Genomic DNA, 19,628 nt, shown 5'->3' on the forward strand with positions numbered 1-19,628 from the left:
TTTTCAGGTAAAACTACGCCTCCCAACTTCCTGCATGTTTGACTAAAAGCAAAATTTGAAGCACCTGGCCCAACAGTTGACTTTACTGCAAGTCCAGAGGTTTGTCAGTCTGCAGAACACGCACTAGCTGGATGCACACGGCCACTCGCAGGCCGGCCCCAGACGCACATGAGCACCATGGGCAGGAGGAGCCACCAGCGCCCGAGGACCCCGGCCTCAGAACCTGTTGCTCGTGGACCAGGCGAGTGAGCAGGTGCGACTCAGGTCGCGAGGGCTGTTGGCGGCGCACGGAGGCTAGAATTGCATCCGGGGGTGGCCAACACGCAGTGCCCTGCCACAGCTCCTAGCCCTTGACGCCCCAGGCCTTTTCGCCGCTTTCCAGCCCACTCAGACCCAACCCCACTTCCGCACCACGGGCGACTCCATTGTTATTAAAACTAGAGGGTGGCGGGAGAGGATTTGCAAGGATGCAGGAGCCACAGTACCCCTTCCTCTCTGGCCAAGCCTTGGAAGAAGCAGAAAAGCATTGAGAAAAGACAGGAAGAGCCGAAGCCACGGGGAGGGACGAGGGCGCCTGTGGTGGAAGAGGCCGGCATCTGCCTCTCCCCACTCAGGGATGGTACGGTCCAAAGCAGGGCGGGCCGCAGGAGGCTCTCCGGAGTCTCTCCCCGCCCCTCTCCCGTTCTCCCCGCCCCTCTCCCGCCTTCCCCGCAGCGCTGCAGTTGTGCGAGTGAGTGGGCGTCCTGAGAATCCCTGCCCGGACGCAGACGCCGAACCTCCGCCCCTTGCCTCGCCGCTCCCTCGGTGGCTGCAGGCAGAGCTCGCTCAGCTCTGCGGACGCCGGCGCCTTCATTACCTCCTCCCTCTCCCGCCGGTGTGCGAGGGCCTCGCCCGGCAGCGGCACTGCCCTGGGTGGGCGGCTGGGCCCGCGCGGCTGCTGAGCGCTCGGCGCGGGGAAGCCAGATCCTCCGCCTGCGCGGCGCAGTGACAGGTGCAGAGTCTGGTCTGAAGAGCCACCTGCGGCGGCCGCCGCGATGTCCACCATGCGGAGGACCGTGTCGGAGATCCGCTCCCGCGCGGAGGGTGAGTAGCTGCCGCAGCACGAAGCTGGGTGCGGAGCGCGCGCGGGGGCGGCTCGGGGCCAGCCGAGGGTCAGGCGGTGTGAGAGAGAGAGAGAGAGAGTGTGAGTGTGTGTGTGTGTTTGCGAACCCTTCTCCCTGCGCCGCCATCAGTGCAGACCCCTTTCCAGCTGCAGAGCCCCGAAATTGGTGTCCTCGGAGGGATCCCCAAGGCTCGCTTTACACTGCAGCGTGACTGTTGGGTCTCTGCGCTCTCGCCCTGCCCACCTCCCTCCCCACTAGTGCACAAACCACTCTGTCTCCAGTCTGCTTCTCCATTCTAGGGAGCACAGCGCCAGCCAGCCGCCCACCTTTTTGCAGCCCCCATATCACGGCTCCCCGGGAACTGAATCTGCCTTTCCCAGGTTGCAGGATCCTTTGATCCACAGCCCCTCGCCTCTCCGAGCGGGAGGAGCCTTAATTGGGCTTGGGCGCTCAGCCGGTGCTGTGCATTACAGTCTCTGCAGTTCCGCCTCCTGCAGCGGAGTCTCACCCAGCTCCCGTCTGAGGTTTTGTTTTTCCCTTTACCTGATACCTGCCTTTTGGCCAGCTGAGCGGACTTTTTAGCAAGGTGGAAGCTGTTTTCTTTGCTCCACCCGGGGCCAGATGTTGAATGGCTACACTTGTGAGCAATGAGCAACAGATGCCCGAGGGTAAAGGCCAGTAAGCTTTTGGAGGGCCTACGCTGTCTTCATCCTCTGATGAGCCCTCAGCATCCGGCCTAGCATGTGGCAGTCAGTTGGTAAATATGTTTTCATTTTGTTCATAGCGAAGCCAAAATAGTGCATATCTGGAGCTTTGTTTTATTTTTGTGTCACATAAACCCATACTTGAATCCTGTAAAGGGTGGCTCATGTTCTCACAACATCACTCACTGGTGTCCATCCTTCACCCCCGCCCCCTCCCCCCTTTAATGTTTGGCAAGTGGTAAAGTGATGTTAGGAAAAAAGATACAGATTTTAGGAGAATTGGATTATAGGGGTTTGAAACAGGCCATTTTATTATTTTTCCTCTTCAGAGCCCCCATGTTAAAAATGGGGGCTCTGAGCTCTAGTAGCTATGATTTTCGGATTACAGCACTTAGGAAGTACTCAGTGAAACTGCTCTGGGGAGAAGGCCACACAAGAGTCAAAACTAACCTGTGTCCTACTTAGGGATTTAGTACATTCTTATTGTCATTTGTAATATAATGAAAAAATATACAGGGCACCTCATAGATGCACATTGAATAAATGATAGTGCTGTCTTTAAATGTACACAGTAAAAATGTGTACATTCGTTTTTTTACACTTCTGAGTGAAGTGCATTTTCTTTTTTTTCTTATTTATTTCTTCCAGTTTTATGGAGCTATATTTGACATATGGCACTGTATAAGTTTAAGGTGTACAGCATAATGATTTGACTTACATACATCATGAAATGATTACCACAATGAATTTAGTGAACATTCATCAACTCATATAGATATAAAATTAAAGAAACAGAAAAAAATTTCCTTGTGATGAGAACTCTTGGGATTTACTTTCTTAACAAATTTTATATATAACATACAACTTTCATGTATAAAGAATTATATTTATCATGTTGTACATTACATCCCTAGTACTTATTTATCTTATAACTGGAAGTTTGTACCTTTTGACTGCCTTCATCTGATTTCCCCTCCCCCCATACCCCACCTCTGATAACCCCCAATCTGATCTCTTTTTCTATGAGTTGGTTGGTTGGCTTGTTTTTGAAGTATAATTAACCTACAATAGTATGTTAATTTATGTTACACAACATAGTGATTCGATATTTCTATGCATTTCAAAATGATCACCACAATGTCTAGTTACCATCTGTCACCATGCAAAGATATTGAATAATTATTGACTATATTCCCCACACTGTGCATTTCATACGCATGACTCATATTTTGCACCTGAAAGTTTGTACCTTTTAATCTTCCTCACCTGTGTCTCTACCCCCTACTCCAATTCCCAGTGGCAACCACCTGTTTGTTCTGTGTATTTATGATGCTGTTTCTGTTATGTTTGTTCACTTGTTTTATAGATTCCACATAGAAATGAAATCATTCAGCATTTGTCTTTTTCTGACTTATTTCACTTGGCATAATACCGTCTAGGTCCATCCATGTTGTCGCAAATGGCAAGATTTCATTCTTTTTTATGGCTGAGTAATATTCCATTATATGTATACATACACACGCACACTGCATCTTCTTTATTCATTCATCTACTGATGGCATTTAGGTTGCTTCCTAATCTTGGCTATTATAAATAATGCTGCAATGAACATAGTGATACGTATATTTTTCTAATTAGTGTTTTTGTTTTCTTTGGATAAATACCCAGGAGTGAAATTGCTGGATCATACGATAGCTCTATATTTAATTTTTTGAGGAACCTCCACACTACCATAGTGGCTGCACCAATTTACATTTCCACCAGCAATTCATGAGGGTTCCCTTTTCTCTGCATCCTCACTAGCACTTGTTGTTTGTTGTCTTTTTGACAATCGTGAATGAATTTTCTTAATCATCATTTGAGTGAGCCATTCGGGTAATGAAAATATAGTGGTAATACTGGGATTGTTCTTTCAAATAATAGCAGTCGATGGATTCTATATCATGGGAAATGGGAAAAGAGAAAGGACCAGAAAATAATGTAAAACCTATGCCATATGAGAGGATTTCATTAAGTACCGAGAGGCTACAGTATTGTTTTTGATTGGCATGTATATTTTTCAAAGCATTTTTACAAAGACTACCTTATAGGACCTTAAAGTGCTCCTGGAGATTGGTGAAGATGATCCCATCTGATAGTTGAGGAAACTGTGGCCCAAGTGGTTGAGGTACGTGTCAAAGGTCAAGTAGCTAGTTCAGTGACACACTGAATTAACAGCTTTGGAAAACAGTGACTGGTTCTTATTTAATCCTTGTATTCCCTGTGCATCCAGGACAGTGTCAGGGGCATAGTGGCACTTAGTGAATGACCCTTACCCCCCGTGTTGGTTGGTTCAGTTTATTATGTGCCCAGCATTTTGCTCTGGACTGTGGTGAGGACAGAATCAATAATGACCCTGTGGGCTGGCGATGTGGCTCATTGCCTGCCTTGCCCACACTTTTCTTTCCTAAGGAATAGTCTCTTTTGACAGCTCCTGCTGCCTAAAGGCCTTGTTCTGAACAGCAGCGTCCTTGGCTTCAGTTGGTTGGACCATGGCAGGCTCCTGACCCAAGAGCAGAGAATCCATAGGTGGCTCAAACACTTGTAAGCTTGTGTTTTGGCTCAGAAAGATGCTTTGTGGTGATCACCTCTCCCATGGGAAGAGTTAAGCTTAGAGGCTTAGAGTGAAGTTTGAAGCAGAAAGGGGCAGAGGAGAATAGGCTGGTAGAGGAGAGAATGGCTGGCTGTAATAGGTTGTGTGAATGCTGCTAGTATGAGGAAACAGAAACTGCGTGAAGAGAGGAAGATAGGAGAGAAAGTGAACTGGATGGAGAGAATGAGGGGGAGAGACACACGCTGAGAGAGGGTGGCCAGTCCCTGGAGCACCTCCCTCCTGACTCTTTTAGTCCCAGTTCCCAAGTAGCCTTAGAACAGGCTCTTTTTTTTCCTTGAAGTGACTTGAATGGGCTTCTGTTCCCTGCATTCAGATTGGCCAGATGCATGGCTGTTCTGTGTGCAAGCTATTTATAACCAAATTGAGGGGAAAGAACTTCCATGAAATAAGAAATAAACAGTCTGGGACTTCCCTGGTGGTGCAGTGATTAAGAATCCGCCTGCCAATGCAGGGGACATGGGTTTGAGCCCTGGTCTGGGAAGATCCCACATGCTGTGGAGCAACTAAGCCCGTGCGCCACAACTACTGAGCCTGTGCGCCACAACTACTGAACCTGCACTGTAGAGCCCGTGCTCCACAATGAGAGAAGCCACCGCAATGAGAAGCCCGCGCACCACAATGAAGAGTAGCCCCCACTCACCACAACCAGAGAAAGCCTGTGCACAGCAACAAAGACCCAATGCAGCCAAAAATAAATAAATAAATACATTAATTTTTTTTAAAAAAAGAAATAAATAGTCTAACAGGGGATGTTATTAATTAAACAGCGTGCCTGCTATGGGTAACAAAGAGCTGTGGCAGATCAGACATAAGAACACGAGGTCTGCCGAGCAAACATTCCATTGAGAAATGATTTGAAATGAGTGCTCACGCAGTGCTTTTCAAACTTTAAGATGCCCACAAATCACCTGGGGATCTTGTTAGATGCAGCTTCTAAATGGGTAGGGCTGGAGTTGCATTTCTGACAAGCTCACGGGTAACGCTGGGTGATGCTGGCCTGCAGGTCACAGTCTGAGTACCAAGCTTCCAAGATAATGCCATCTATTTCAGTAGTCAGGAGGGCATTGAGGGTAGAGAGTAACCAATTGAAAAAGCAGTGAACATGACCGTGGCTTATTTGAGAGTTCTTAAAGAAACTGGCCAGGAACAAAGGGAAACTTGGAAGGAATAGGATGTAAATTTGGATAAGTAAATACTTCTAGATTACAGAGCATTTTAAATGCCAAGATGAGTCATTCGGATTTTGAATCAAATATCTGAAAAGGATCTTAAAGTTCATCTAATTCAATTCTCATGCAAGCATGAGGCCAATGTATAATACTTCTAACAGGGCCAGTTAGGAGCCAAATCATTATAGGGGAGTGACATCCCCAAACAGTGTCTTAGAGAGATAAGCCTGGAAGTATGTTGGATGGTTTGGAGGAAATGACACTGTAAATACACTCTGTTGTTTTTTAAAAAAAAGTCTAAAAATGACAAAGGCCAGGATTAGTATTGGAGTGGAGCAGTGACACTGGGAAGGGAGGAATTAGAGATATTTCTCAGTAAATCATTAACGTGTCCAACAGATATCTGTTGAACTCCTGCAAGTACCGTTCCAGGTACTTGAGATACATCAGTGAACGAACAATAGAAAAAGCCCTGCCCTGGAAGTGCTATCATTCTAGTGAGGCAAGAGACAAAGAAAACACAAAAAATTAGCAAATTATAGATTTTGTTATGTGGTAAGTGCTGTGGGAAAAATAAAGAAAAGGTAAGATACATAAGGTTGGTGGATGAATTGCAAGTTTAAATAGGTTGGTTAGGCTAGCCTTCATTGAAAAGTTGAGGTAGAGGAGGTGAAAGAAGCCTGGTGGGAATCTGGGGAAAGAATGTTCCAGACAGGCCCCAAGACAGGAGAGAGGAGTGTTAAAGGAACAGGGAGGGGGAGAAGAGTAGGAAATGAGGTGACAAAGGTCACGTCATAGGACATAGTGATATAGTGAATATACCGCAGGAGATTCTGAAACAGTAATTTCAAATTTTAATGTTTACAAGATCCCAGGTATCCCATTAAAACTGTGGTTTCTTGGGCTGCCTCATGACGATTCTGTTGAGTAGATCTGCCATGGGACTGCATTCTTAATGAGCTGCCCAGAATATTCTGGTGCAGGTGAAACATTTTCAGGAACTGTGGTTTATAGTCTTGAACCTGATTGATTGGGAAGATCTATTAAAAGATAAGGAAATTGAGAAAGAGGGTCAGTACAGTAGGAGAAGATATACATTCAAATTTTGAAGTGATTGGGGGACATCCAAATGGACATGTTTTGAGGATACTTTGAAATTTGGAGATTAGATATGGGTAAAATCAAATGGGAATCTCAAGTTCAGAGATAAGAGTTGAAACCCTGATAGTAGATAAATTTGCCAGAACGCAAGACTAGATAAAGCAGAAGGCTAAGAATTACAGGTCTCTTCACTTTCTACTCCAGCTAAATCAAATAAGTCTCTGAATTCAGCATTAGGAATCCTAGAAACAGGGACTGAAATAACAGTTTACACAAAATAGAATTTTTCTCAGTCTTGTAAAACTAACATGAAGGCAGTCCAGGTGAGCTATGTCTACTACATAAAGTCATAAGGGACATGGGCTCCTTACGTCTTTCTGCCTCATCATCCTGAGTATATAACTTCCATAAAGTCATAACCTGGTTACTGGGTTCCAGCCATTGTGTAGGAGTCCCAGGTAGGAAGAGAAAGGAAGGGTGTGAGACCAAAGGGTTTTCTTCAAAGTACCGCACAAAGGCTAATGCTTATTTTGCATTGGCTCCCTTCTGCAAGGGAAGCTGGGAAATGGAGTTTTCTATCTGGCACATTACTCAGTGTTTTATTCCTAAAAGAAAAAGGGAAAATGGTTATTGGGTTGGCAACTGACAGGTACTGTCACCATCAGATTGTCAAAGGCTCTTGCTTGAATAAAAGAGGTGTTCTAGAGCTCATAATTTACAAAATTAGGACCATTATTTGAAACTAAGGAAATGCACACAAAAAAACCACATACCTATCCAGTGGTTTGCATTTTCTTCTGTTGAATATTATGCTAAAATGTAAGACATTCATTTGATTATGTAAAACATGTGCTAAGTGATAAATCTAGGAATCATCCTAGGGACTGTTTTCCTAGCCTGGTCTGTGTAAACGGCACCTTTAAAATGTTTGTAATTATAAAGAATACTACATTTCCTTTAATTAAAAGATAACAAAAGGAGCATGGAGATGATTTCTGCAAGAATTGTTAAAAGGAAACCTTTAGAAGGCTGTTTCATTTGTCCAAGTAAAAGATGACTAAGATCCTTTGTTCCTTTAGCAAGCATGTATTATGCATCTGCTGTGTGCCAGCTAATTGAATGGTGGGACAAAAAGGTGTGGTGAATGAAGGATGCCCCAAAGTAACCATGGAAATGAGTTAAAAGATTTACAACTGACATGACACTCTTTCACAGAGAGGGTGTGTGAACATAGCGGTGCTTCATGTGATCAATATTTGAGAATTCCCAATACATGTAATTTTGCTTAGTGTAATCCTGGAGATAATAAGTGTGGCAGAACTAAATTATTTTAGCTTTTCTAGTCTATAGTGCATCATTCTTTTTTTTTTCATTATATCATTTCAAAAACAATGAGAACTGAATCATTTGCGTACCTTACAGCCATAGGAAAGTTTGCAGAGATCAGAGCGTACTTTTGAAGTTCATGAAATATTTGCCACCTGGGTCTCTATTCACATAGTTTCACTAGAATGTGAGTAAAGGCAAGAGTTTCATTTTTCCTTTTTTTTTTTCTTTGCGGTACGCGGGCCTTTCACTGTTGTGGCTTCTCCCGTTGTGGAGCACAGGCTCCAGGCGCGCAGGCTCAACGACCATGGCTCACGGGCCCAGCCGCTCTGCGGCATGTGGGATCTTCCCGGACCGGGGCACGAACCAGCATCCCCTGCATCGGCAGGCGGACTCTAAACCACTGCGCCACCACGGAAGCCCAACAGTTTCATTCTTTACTCCTCACTGGAACCCACATCTTTCAGTTCTCTTGTCCTCTGGGTAGTAAGCTCCCTAAAGGCAGAGATTTTTGTCTGTTTTGTTTACTGATATACTGAGGACATTGCCTGGGGCATAGTAGGAGCTCAGATATTGGTTGACTTAAATGAATTTTATGACCTAGAGATGAGATGTCCTACAGATGCGTTATAATCAGACCTGCTTGATATCTTCCTACCGGAACCTGAGTACCACAAAGGGAGCGATTTTTTTGTGATCTGTTCACTGCTGTATTCTCTGCACTTAAAGCTTTGCCTGCCATATAGTCGCCCTCCATGTTTGTCAGATGAACAGGTAACTCTTTGTTTTTAATAGAAGAGCTTAAATTTGTTCTCTTGATTGTAGAAGTAACACCTGCTCATTGAAGAAAACTCACGTGGCAAAAAGGTGTCAAGAGGACAGTAAAAATCACCCCAAACTATGCCATCCAAATACAATCATTTAATATATATGTTAACATTTAATCCATTCCAACTATTTTCCAGGAGAGGAGAAGTATATTTATTTGTTAAGAAAAATCAGATCAGACTCCACATTACTTTTAAACTTTTTTTCCCACATCCTTGCCTGTCAAATATAGTTTATGTAAACTCTACAAAGGATGGGATTTTTAATTTTATTTTTTCTAATTTTATTGAGATATAATTGATACATAATCATATTAGTTTAAGGTGTACAACATGATTTGATATTTGTATATATAGTATTTCAAAATGATTACCACAATAAGATTAGTTAATATTCATCACCTCACATAGTTACAGCTGTCTTTCCTAGTGATAAGAACTTTTAAAATCTACTCTCTTAGCAACTTCAAATATATAATACAGTCTTGTTAACTGTAGTCACCATGCTGTGCATTACATCTTCAGAACTTATTTATCTTATAACTGGAAGTTTGTATTGTACTTTTGACCACCTTCTCCATGGGAAGGAATTTTTTTGTCTACCGTCACTACTCATTATCCTCAGTGCCTAGAGCACTGCCTGGCACTTAGTAGGGCCTCAGTAGTTATTTGTTGAATGCATGGATCATGAATTTTATGGCAGCTTAGCATTATACATGTTATTGTATAATAATTTACTAAGGAATCCTCTGTGGGTGGGTATTTAGGTCCTTTAAAGTTGTTTAAAAAAAAAACCACTCTTGAATAAGCACCTTTATACGTCGTTGTACACTTTTCTGATTATTTCTTTGTGAAAATCTTTGAGAAAAGGGATTTCTGGGGCAAAAGTATGTACCTTTTTTTTTTATAATGAGGGCAAAAAAAATGCAAGAAAGATTATTCAAGTTTACAGCCTCACTAAAAATGAACAAGAGTGCCTATTCCTTTACCCCTTCTCCACCACCAGATAGTCTTCTTTATCCTTATGAATATGCAATGCAAAAAAAAAGAAAAAAAAAAACTCTTTAAGTTTACATTGCTGTACTTATAAGGTTGAATGCATTTTGATTAGTTTAATAATTATTTCTATTTTTTTCTGAATGTTTATTCATTGTACATTCCTTTATGAAGATTATCTTGTATTGAATTTTAAGAGCTTATCATATGTTAAAGACATTAACTCTTTTCACTGTTCATAGTTTATCTTTTAACTTTTTTTTGGTATTTTCTCATGTATATAGTTACTTTTTTTTTTTTTTTTTGCGGTACGCGGGCCTCTCACTGTTGTGGCCTCTCCCGTTGCGGAGCACAGGCTCCGGACGCGCAGGCTCAGCGGCCATGGCTCATGGGCCCAGCCGCTCCGCGGCATATGGGATCTTCCCGGACCGGGGCACGAACCCGTGTCCCCTGCATCGGCAGGCGGACTCTCAACCACTGCACACCAGGGAAGCCCCATAGTTACTTTTTATAAAGTATAGTCTTTCAGTTTCTTTCTTAAAATTTCTGGTTTAGTGTCATATTTCTCATGTCAAGATAATGATAATTTTTCACTTATATTTTCTTCTTAGTACTTTTAGGTTTCACTTTAAACAGTTACATGTGTAATTCCTGTGGGATTTATCTTGTTATGGATGTAAGGTAGGGGTCTAATTTTATTTTTTCTCAATTATCTGACATGATAACCATATATTTTATAATCTATTCGCCCCTCACTGGTTTGAGGTGTTTCTTTTATGTGCTAAATTTACATATATAGTTGAGTCAGTCTCTGGACTGGAGTCAGTAACTCCCTCCCCTTTTCTTTACCTTTCCTCTCTATTTTGGTCTGTTTTGGCCCCTAGTATCAAATTCCTTTATTGCAATTAATAAAAATTGTCCTCATAACTGTCCTATCATTGCTCTTTCCTCTAATTTTGGAGGGCTATTTTCATGCTTATTTTTCCATTTAAACCAATGAGTGCATCATTGAATAAAGTAAATGTGTTGGGATATTTATTGGTATCACATTAATTTTATAAATTTATATTGAGAGAATTGACATCTTTCGTATACTAACTTGTTTAAACTTAGTTTTTTTCTCTATTTATTGGTTTTTCTTTTATGTGCTGGGGAGAGTTTTTTTAAATAAATCCTGTGCATTTTAATGATTTATTCCTAGATGATTTATATTTTATGAAGATATTGTGAATGGGGTCCTTTCTAAAATTATATGTTCTTACTTGTGACTGTTAGCACATGTAAGGTGGAAGCTGTTGATTTTGAAACTGACCATCAGTCTGAATTCTTTTATTTTAAATAGTTTTTCAGTTAATTTTCACCTCTGTAGGTTTTAAAATTATATATCATAAAGCAAAGTATTTTTAAACAAGATTTTCAATTAATTAGACTTACCAGGTATATTTTGGTTACACTACTTTTTTCAGCGAGGTTTGTTTATTTTTATGTGCTGAAGTTTTGTGGACTCGGGTTCCAACTTACTACTTCTAAGGTTTCACGTAGCCCTTACATAATAGTCAAGATATTGCTCTTTTTTATCCTTTTCGCTAGGGTTAGGGGTCAGAATTTAGACCAGCTGGGATTAATGAATTGTTCTGTAAAATCTACTTATTATCAAATTGGCATTCATGTCTTAGATCAGCACTGAGAGAAATAAAATGTGAGCCATAAGCACTAGACACATGTGTACTTTTAAATATTCTCTAGCTACATTGTAAAAATAAATAGGTGAAATTAATTTTAATAATATATTTTCTTTAACTTCATATATCCAGAATACAGTTTCATCATGTTACTGATATAAAAATTAATAATGAAATAGTTTGCATTCTTCTCTTCTTGTACTGTTTTCTAAACCTGCTGTATATTTTATATTTACAATACATCTCCCTTTACACTAGTCCCATTTCACATGCTCACTTGACACATGTGGCTAGCGGCTGCTTACTGGACAGCACAGCTGTAGGTTATACTTCTAGCTTGGGCTTACATGTAAGGATTTACTAGAGTTTTTTAGAATATAACATTTTATAATGGAAGTGAGGCTCAAAGTAACCTTATTAAAAGTACATGTGTAGATATACTTCTCTCTTAAGTAGAGATTTAAGCCTTTAACTTACTTCTTTCCAACAGAAGACCTTCTCCAGTGTCCTCATAAAACCGCACAAAATGTGTTAGTGTTTAGATAATACTGCTTTTGACCCAGCCCTCATGGCAATTTAGAGGTTTGATGTAAGTTCATTGTGGCATCTTTTGAAGCCTGTTGTTTTGGTCCAATTCTTTTTAAATAGATTTGATAAAAACCATTCTGCCCTACCTTCCTATTAGTTTTCATTTAAATGTTAACATAAGATGTGTGTACATAGGATAGTAACTTCGGGTACTATGCTTTTATATACATCATTGCCATCAATCTTGTTAATCTAAGAGGACTGAAGAACTTGGCTTCATGGGTCATTGACACGTTGAATGAGCAAAGGGAAGTAGTTGTTTTGAATTGAGCCTCTGTTGTTTTGCTTAAGCCATCTTTGAAAATGACTTATCTTGATCCATTTGAGGTTGTACTTCATGGGACTGGGTTAGTCAGGTGACAATTTAGGCGGAGACTGTTGCTAAGAAAGCCAAAGGCAATCTAGGCTCTGGACCAGGAAAGCAGTTCAGTGGGCCAGACCTAATTATAATACAATATTGGCCTTCATGAGTAAAGCAAGCAAACTGGTTTGCAGGGGTGAATCAGAAAGATCGTTTGTTCTGATACCAGTTTAGAATAGTTGAGCTTCTGTAATTGGTGTAGGTCACTGTGGCTAACTCTGGTCTTAAAGTAAAGCTAACTTGGTTTAGAGGAAATCTCCTTCTAGCATCTGCAGCCCATCTTTTCCCCTTTTCCCTCCCTCACCCCCATGTAGAGGTAGCCCTGCCCCAGCCCTGAAAACCTTAGCAGTAGGAGACCCTTAAGGAACTATGACTTAGCAGTTTAAGGATTGTGACTTGAACCACCCTGTCACCATTTCCGTGACTCTGAATGCTTGTTATAGCAACTTAGAGCTCCAGAACTGGGGGCCCTGCCTTGCTCTGAGAGAAGAGACCCGGGTCCCTGATGCTAGCTTGGACTCCAGGGCTCTGCACTTGTGAGGAGTTTCACTACCAAACCAGGCTGCCGAGGGCTCTTGAATATCATTTGCTTTCACTTTCCCCGTTGTTGCCCTTGGCCAGCTCCTCTGGACACGCTCGTTGCCCCATGTTGGAGTTCTTTGGTTCTGAGTCCATGACCATTTTCCTGGATCCCTTGCTCTGCTGCCATATTGTCATCCTGATGGCTGTGACTAGTTGACCCTTTCCAGCCCCTTCTCGTCTGTCTCACTCTACTTTTAAAATCAGACCATGTCCTCCTATCCCTGACCAAAGAAATGAAACATCTCTCTCTATAGATTTTACCCAAATTTGATGTGCCGTTTTATACCTTAAGCTTAAGTGGGATTCAGTGCACCATTAATGCCAGAATGGTGTGATGAATGTTCTCAAGTGGACTCACTCGACTTTCATAACTTTTTTCCCCTACCTTTGTGAGTCAGGGTTAGAGAAATGACGTGAGGAAGAATGACTCTGCCATCTTTAATACAGAGTGTGTCCACTGTGGTCAGGGCAGTGGAAGGCTTGTGTGATGTGGATAGTTTTATAGTCATGTGTACATCAGTGGTGTTCAACCCTGGCTACACAGTGAATCAAATGAGAATTGTCTAAACAGTACTGATGCCTGGACCCATCCCAGAACAATGGAATCAGTCAGTCTGGTCCATTGGGCATATGGACCAAGCACTGATATTGTATCTTCCAGGTAATTCTGATGTGCAGTAGTATGGAAAAACACTGGTGTAGATCCTTGAATTTCCTTGTTTGCAGAGAGGAGGAGGAATAGATTGTATAAAGTCATGTAGATTGCCAACCAAGAAACCAAGAGCGTATGGATATTTTTTTGGTAGATTTTTTGTCTATTGCCCAGTTACTTAATGGGTCTAATTACACTTCTCTAAATTTCCCCTCAGAAATGATAAAGTTCATACGTTGATACTCAGTTATTCAGTTTTGAAGACTTTAAAATTCTGAATTAAACATCAGTTCAGTACAACCAAATGAAGAGTAAACACATTCAGTTTATTTTTAGCTGTTGCTATATCTACTCTGGGAGTTTGATGAATATGAGCCTCTCTGCAGTGTCTTTTCTAGTTTTTGCTAACCTACTTACTTTTGTAATTAATCTCTTTACACATCCTATATTTGTAATCTACATATGTATAGTTATTTGCACCTGGAAGAAATACCTTAACAACTTGGTAAAAGTCTCTGAAAAAAAAAAAGTGGCTATGTTATTTTCAAGGGGTTTATTTTCTTTAGTTTACAATTATTAATTTATCTCATCATGATGTTGATAGGTCTTTTACAGGTTAATGTACAGAAAACAAAAACTTACCATGAGCCCCAAATCAGCCAGTGTGATTTCTCTGTGTCCTCATGGATAGGTGCTGGGTCTGCTTCAGGTTGTGATGATTATTTCAAACTTTGAGGAGTAGAAAACAAGCTCCACGGTCCTTTAGATCAAGTGTATTGTGTCCAAACTTTGTGGGATTGTTTCTTTATTTTATATTCTTTTCTATCTTTATCATTTCTGCATTTACACTTTACTGTTTTAGGTGATAATGTTACTTGTACTCTACAGATGGACATCTGTTTTAGAAAGCCAGGATTTGATTGGGGGAGGGCGTTGGAGTTCTGAATCACTGGCTTAGTTTAGCCCCAGATGGCGGCTTATTCGTGTGTTTTTGTTTAAAGTTCAGTGAAAGAATCATTACATGAGTTGGCCTTTTGTTGACTTCCAAGTGAATATAATTAGCAAAGAAGGAAGAAGGCCCCAGGTACCCAGCTGAATCCCCCTTGATCTTATTAAGTGACTTTCTCTGTGGAATTTATCCTTATGGTTGGTGAGTGAACTATTTTTCTATGGTTTAATTTTAACTAAGTCTGAATATGTACCAAGGTCTTCAGTCTGAATTAATAGTTTTCTTTGTAAGATTTCAGACATTCTTCCATATACTCAGCTGGAATTGTCTTTCTTTTTAAATTCTAGTGACACAAGCTAATAGAATCACCATCTTTACTGTTTATACTTCATGTGTCTTTCGTCTATTTGGTACCAGACTACATGATATAGTAGCCACTTAAAGAGTAGAGTCCATTTGTTGTGTGACACAGTAACAAAACTTGAGACTATAACTCACTTAATGCTGTCCCACTTTCCTCAGTATCTTAAGCTACTGCCCTGTAAATAATTGACCAGAGAGAAAATGAAATAAGGCACTTGGGACTACCAATAGGCCTGGAGTGATACCTGACTTTTGGGTCTTCTGAGCTGTGTGGCCTTCGGCAAGTCACATAACCTCTCTAAGACTCCTGTTTTTCTTTTCCAAAATAGTAATAATATCTACCCATAAATCATCTGCCTGTTGGCTAGAGAGTAGACCAAGCCTGGAATCTTCTGAGGGGCTTTAAACTAGCTGATCCTTGGGTTCCGCCCCTAGAGATTCTGATTTCATCTTGGGGGTAGAAGTTGAAACAAAGAAAGATGATAGTGACTTGGACTACTGGGTATCAATGGAGGTGATTAGATGTGGTCAGATTCAGGATATATCAGTAGTTTGAAGGTAGATCTAATAGATTTACTGATGGATAGGATGTGGAGTGTTAAAGAAGTGGAGAATGACTAAAGTTTTGGGCCCTGAGCCCAAAACAATGGCACCATTTACTAAGATAGGAAACACTGGGACAAAGGACTGAAAACCTCCTTGCATCTTAGAAAAGAGTGAGCAGATCCGTATGTGCCAAAATATGTAGGTTTGCGTACACTTTTTTTATTCTTTTGGAAAGAGTATTAGGAGTTTATCCTAAATTCCATCTACTTCTTCCATCTTCTTTTCTCTTAGTATTCTTTAGAAATTCAGTAAACATAACTATTAGTGTCTTAACCTGTTCCTCATTTCTATGGGTTTTAGACAGCTAAGAACTGTATGGATTAAAGTTTGGGATTGATCATTCTATTGCTGGGACTTTTCACTCCATAATCAGGGTTGATGATAACAGTCTTTATGTCATCATTGTGTTCTTTTGACTCTTGAGGTGCTCCACACTGCAGGGACATCTTTCAGAGGGGAAAATTAAAGCACTTGCTCTAAAGTAGATGTTAAGAAAATGTTACTTGAATTTGCATCTGGTGTGTGACTGGGAATAACATCAAGCTGTTCAGATTTTGGAAGCTGAGCTTTTAACATGCTGGCGTGGTCTTGAAATCTCTGGAGTTTTCTTATTATCACGTCCAGGCCCATTGCACGTTGCTCAGCAGTGGCCACAGATACCCCAGCAGATCTAAGCGTCTGATTTCATGTTTGTGGTTAGTGGTGGTAGCATGTGGTGGCACAAGCACTGCATTACGAGGCTCTTTCTGCACTGGGTGGTTTTTATTTATGGTGTCAGAAGGTTCTTGAAGCAGCTGTGCAATCCGTCCTCTCAGCGTTCTTGTTCTACCTGTGAATTGGGTAGGGCTGATGGCAGTTGCACGCATGTGTAGGTGTCATTGCTTTAATGTCAGCCGGCGCTGTGCTGGGTCTTTGAAGTCTTTGCAGCCCACCCGCTGTCATTCACACATCCTGGTAGAATCTGCTGAGTGGAGGCTTCGGTCTCCTTTTTGAGCCACATCCTGACAAACTGAAGGTAGCTGTGCCTTCCTTGCTTTTGTGCCGGTGACTCCTGTTTCTCTGAGCCTGTCTTGCCTAACCCGTCTTGGTGGATTCTTTAATACTGCCCCACGGTGCTTATGACACACGAGCCATCCCAGAGCCATGCCTGCTCTCAGGGTCATGTTGGGGCATGGTGGAGTTCTCCAGTGCTCCTTTAGGGGTGTCCTATTTTTCTAGCCAGGTTCCTGGACTTGTTGGCTACTTCACATGCCAGATTGTGACACTGCTTGTCATCAGTAGGCAGAGGAAGGTGTCACCTCTTTCCTGATCCTGGGTAGTGTCTGGTTCTATAGAGTAAAAAGCTGTTCTTGCTGGCTCCTGAGTGATTCATGTTGCTGTGTGTGCTGCACTGGCTTCTCCAAAACCACAAGCTAGCAGGTAGGCTTTAGTTTCTTCACTGAGTGTTTTTGACACTTGAGACAACGGTTTTAAAAACGTGAATTTTTTTTTTCTCTCTCGCAAAATCACCATGGAGATAAGCAGGTGGCCCATCAAACTCCACTGACTCATTCTGAGAACAATACAGCAGCAAAATGATTTTACTTGGATGCTTCTGCTTCTTTTGAGAAAAGGAGGACTAGTCTTGGAACCAGTCATTTTTATGTTATTATAAAATGCATCAATAGCTCTAAAAATAAAAGTTGTAACAATTCAGGTAACTGCACAGTTATTATTTTTTTTCCAGTATGTTTCAAGAGGTGGCTTATTCAGAACTATAATTCAGTTGTATCTTCCTATGAATGCGTTGCTAGTAAACTTAGTGGAGTTACCTACCCTGCACGCATTTTTATCCACTAATTCAATAATTCTTTTTTTTCCATATACAAAGTGACTAAAGCTTGCTTGTGCCTTGGCACTATATTAGTGGTTCTCTGATGACCTCATAACTGTCTTTAAAAAAAAGTCTTTTTAGGAAGATGGCATCATGGAACTCTAGACTTGGAGGGAACTGTGTACGCAGTCCCCGGTACAGCCCTCTCCAATTGGTTATCCAGCTCCTGATCGAACTCTGTGACGGGAATCCCGCCCCCTTGTAAAACAGCCCTTTCCATTCTCACATGGATCTAGTTCTTAGCAAGTTCTTTCTTGCTAAGAAAGCAGTAAAGGTGGGGGCTTCCCTGGTGGCGCAGTGGTTGAGAGTCCGCCTGCCAATGCAGGGGACACGGGTTCGTGCCCCCGTCCGGGAGGATGCCACATGCCATGGAGCGGCTGGACCCGTGAGCCATGGCCGCTGAGCCTGCGCATCCGGAGCCGTGCTCCGCAACGGGAGAGGCCACAACAGTGAGAGGCCCGCGTACCGCAAAAAAAAAAAAGAAAGAAAGAAAGCAATAAAGGTGATAAAATCATTTGTCTTCTACACATCTTGCTGTGCCAAATGTCCCCATATTATATTTGCACAGTTGATTTATATAGGCCTTAGTATAGGATCTTCAATTTATTGAACCTCTCAAAACCTTCCTGAATTGATTCGTTTATGTCATCTGCACATTTATCAATCGTGCCATGTATGTCCTTATCTTATTCTGTCATTGGGACCCAGGCCGTCTGGCTCCAGATCGCTCAGGAAGTTATGCGCCTACTTTAACTCTCCAGGGGTCCCTTGGATCATAACAGAGCCTCATGAGACTCAGTCTTTGGGGTCTCTCACTCTGCCTGGTATTACCCTGGTTTGTTCTCTGTCTATCTACTCCATTCTCTTCATACCTTCACCATACACGTGGCTTCATTGGGGGGTGCCGCGACCTGCCTCCAGCCGAACTCTCCAGGCTCAGTCTGGTCCCTGCTCAGTGCCGAGTCTGCCTGCTTGCGTCTCTGGACCACAAGTCCACTTTCTCAGAAGGAAGTCCAGTTGGCCCTGCTGGTCAGGTGCACCTGTTGATCATGACTCCCAGGGCCAGGGGACTAGGCCAGGAGAGGGGAGGAGGGGCAGGAGCCAGGGGTGACCCAGACTAGACTGCTTCAGAAGGGCTTGTGGGAAGGGGGAACCAAAGGAAGGCTCCAGTATGCGTCCCCTTGTGGATGTTTGTCAACCAGTTGTGAATCCACATTGTTACCTAATCATGGGATCCAGTGTCTCAGGTTTTTAAGAACAGGGTGAGTCTAACCTTGTTGAAGTTCAGAATGCTAAGGATTTGGCCAGTAACATTTATTGTTCAGGTTTAGGTTAATGTAAAGGATCTTTTTTATAGGGGAAAAATTCCTTTTACTCCCTTGGGTATGAGAAACACCACTTTAAAAACAACGAACCCCTACTCAATGTTAACTGAATTCTCAACACAAAAGGGAAATGTTCCTTTTAACTTTTGAATTATTTTCAGAAATTAACCTTAAATCCTTTAGAAGCTGTAGATCTCATTATATAAATATGTGAACTCTGAAAGCATGTCTCTAGACTGCCCTTTTCATGAACAGTAGTTTATAATGTACAGGATCCATCTACTTTCCTTTTTAGAACATTGGGACCTTTCTCATTCACCATGGTTCTTCTGTGGTTAATGACAGTTCACTTAATTCTTCTGCAAGTTCTCATGGTTCTATAGATTTTTAAATGCTATACATGTGTGTATACACACATGCTACAAGATATCAATCTATTTAGAACATCTAGGTGCTACCTTGTCTTTTTTCTTTTTAAAATAATTCCCTACCTTCTCTTTTGCTTTAGTTCCTCCAGCTATTTGTTCCAACCTTCCTAGTTTTAGGATGATTATCCTTGATGGAGAATGAAGTGAAGCCGGAGAAGTAGGGGTTGAGGAGTTCTGCTTTTTATTGTCCGTTAACATTACACCATCTATTGCAGGCAGCAGACTTACCCCATCAATTCCTTGTATTCCAAATGGAAGGAAGAAAACACCTCTGTAATCTCTAACATTTTTTAAAACACCTTTCCTCCATTTTCAGATGTCTGTACATCTGTTATTATTG

At 41.7% G+C, this 19,628-nt stretch overlaps 1 protein-coding gene across 2 annotated transcripts in view; it reads left to right on the forward strand.

Moving 5' to 3' along the window:
- The first annotated feature begins 873 nt into the window (after positions 1-873).
- The window catches only part of ATP8A1 (ATPase phospholipid transporting 8A1), a 237,897-nt gene continuing 219,142 nt past the window's right edge, over positions 874-19,628 (forward strand). For both annotated transcript variants that reach the window (XM_082653094.1, XM_082653095.1), the window contains exon 1: positions 874-1,083. In XM_082653094.1, coding sequence (XP_082509220.1) covers positions 1,035-1,083 — 49 coding nt within the window. In that variant the 5' untranslated portion in view covers positions 874-1,034. The remainder of the gene's footprint in view (positions 1,084-19,628) is intronic.

Source organism: Grampus griseus (assembly GCF_964374135.1).
Source record: "Grampus griseus genome assembly, chromosome: 4".
Classification (NCBI taxonomy): Eukaryota; Metazoa; Chordata; class Mammalia; order Artiodactyla; family Delphinidae; genus Grampus; species Grampus griseus.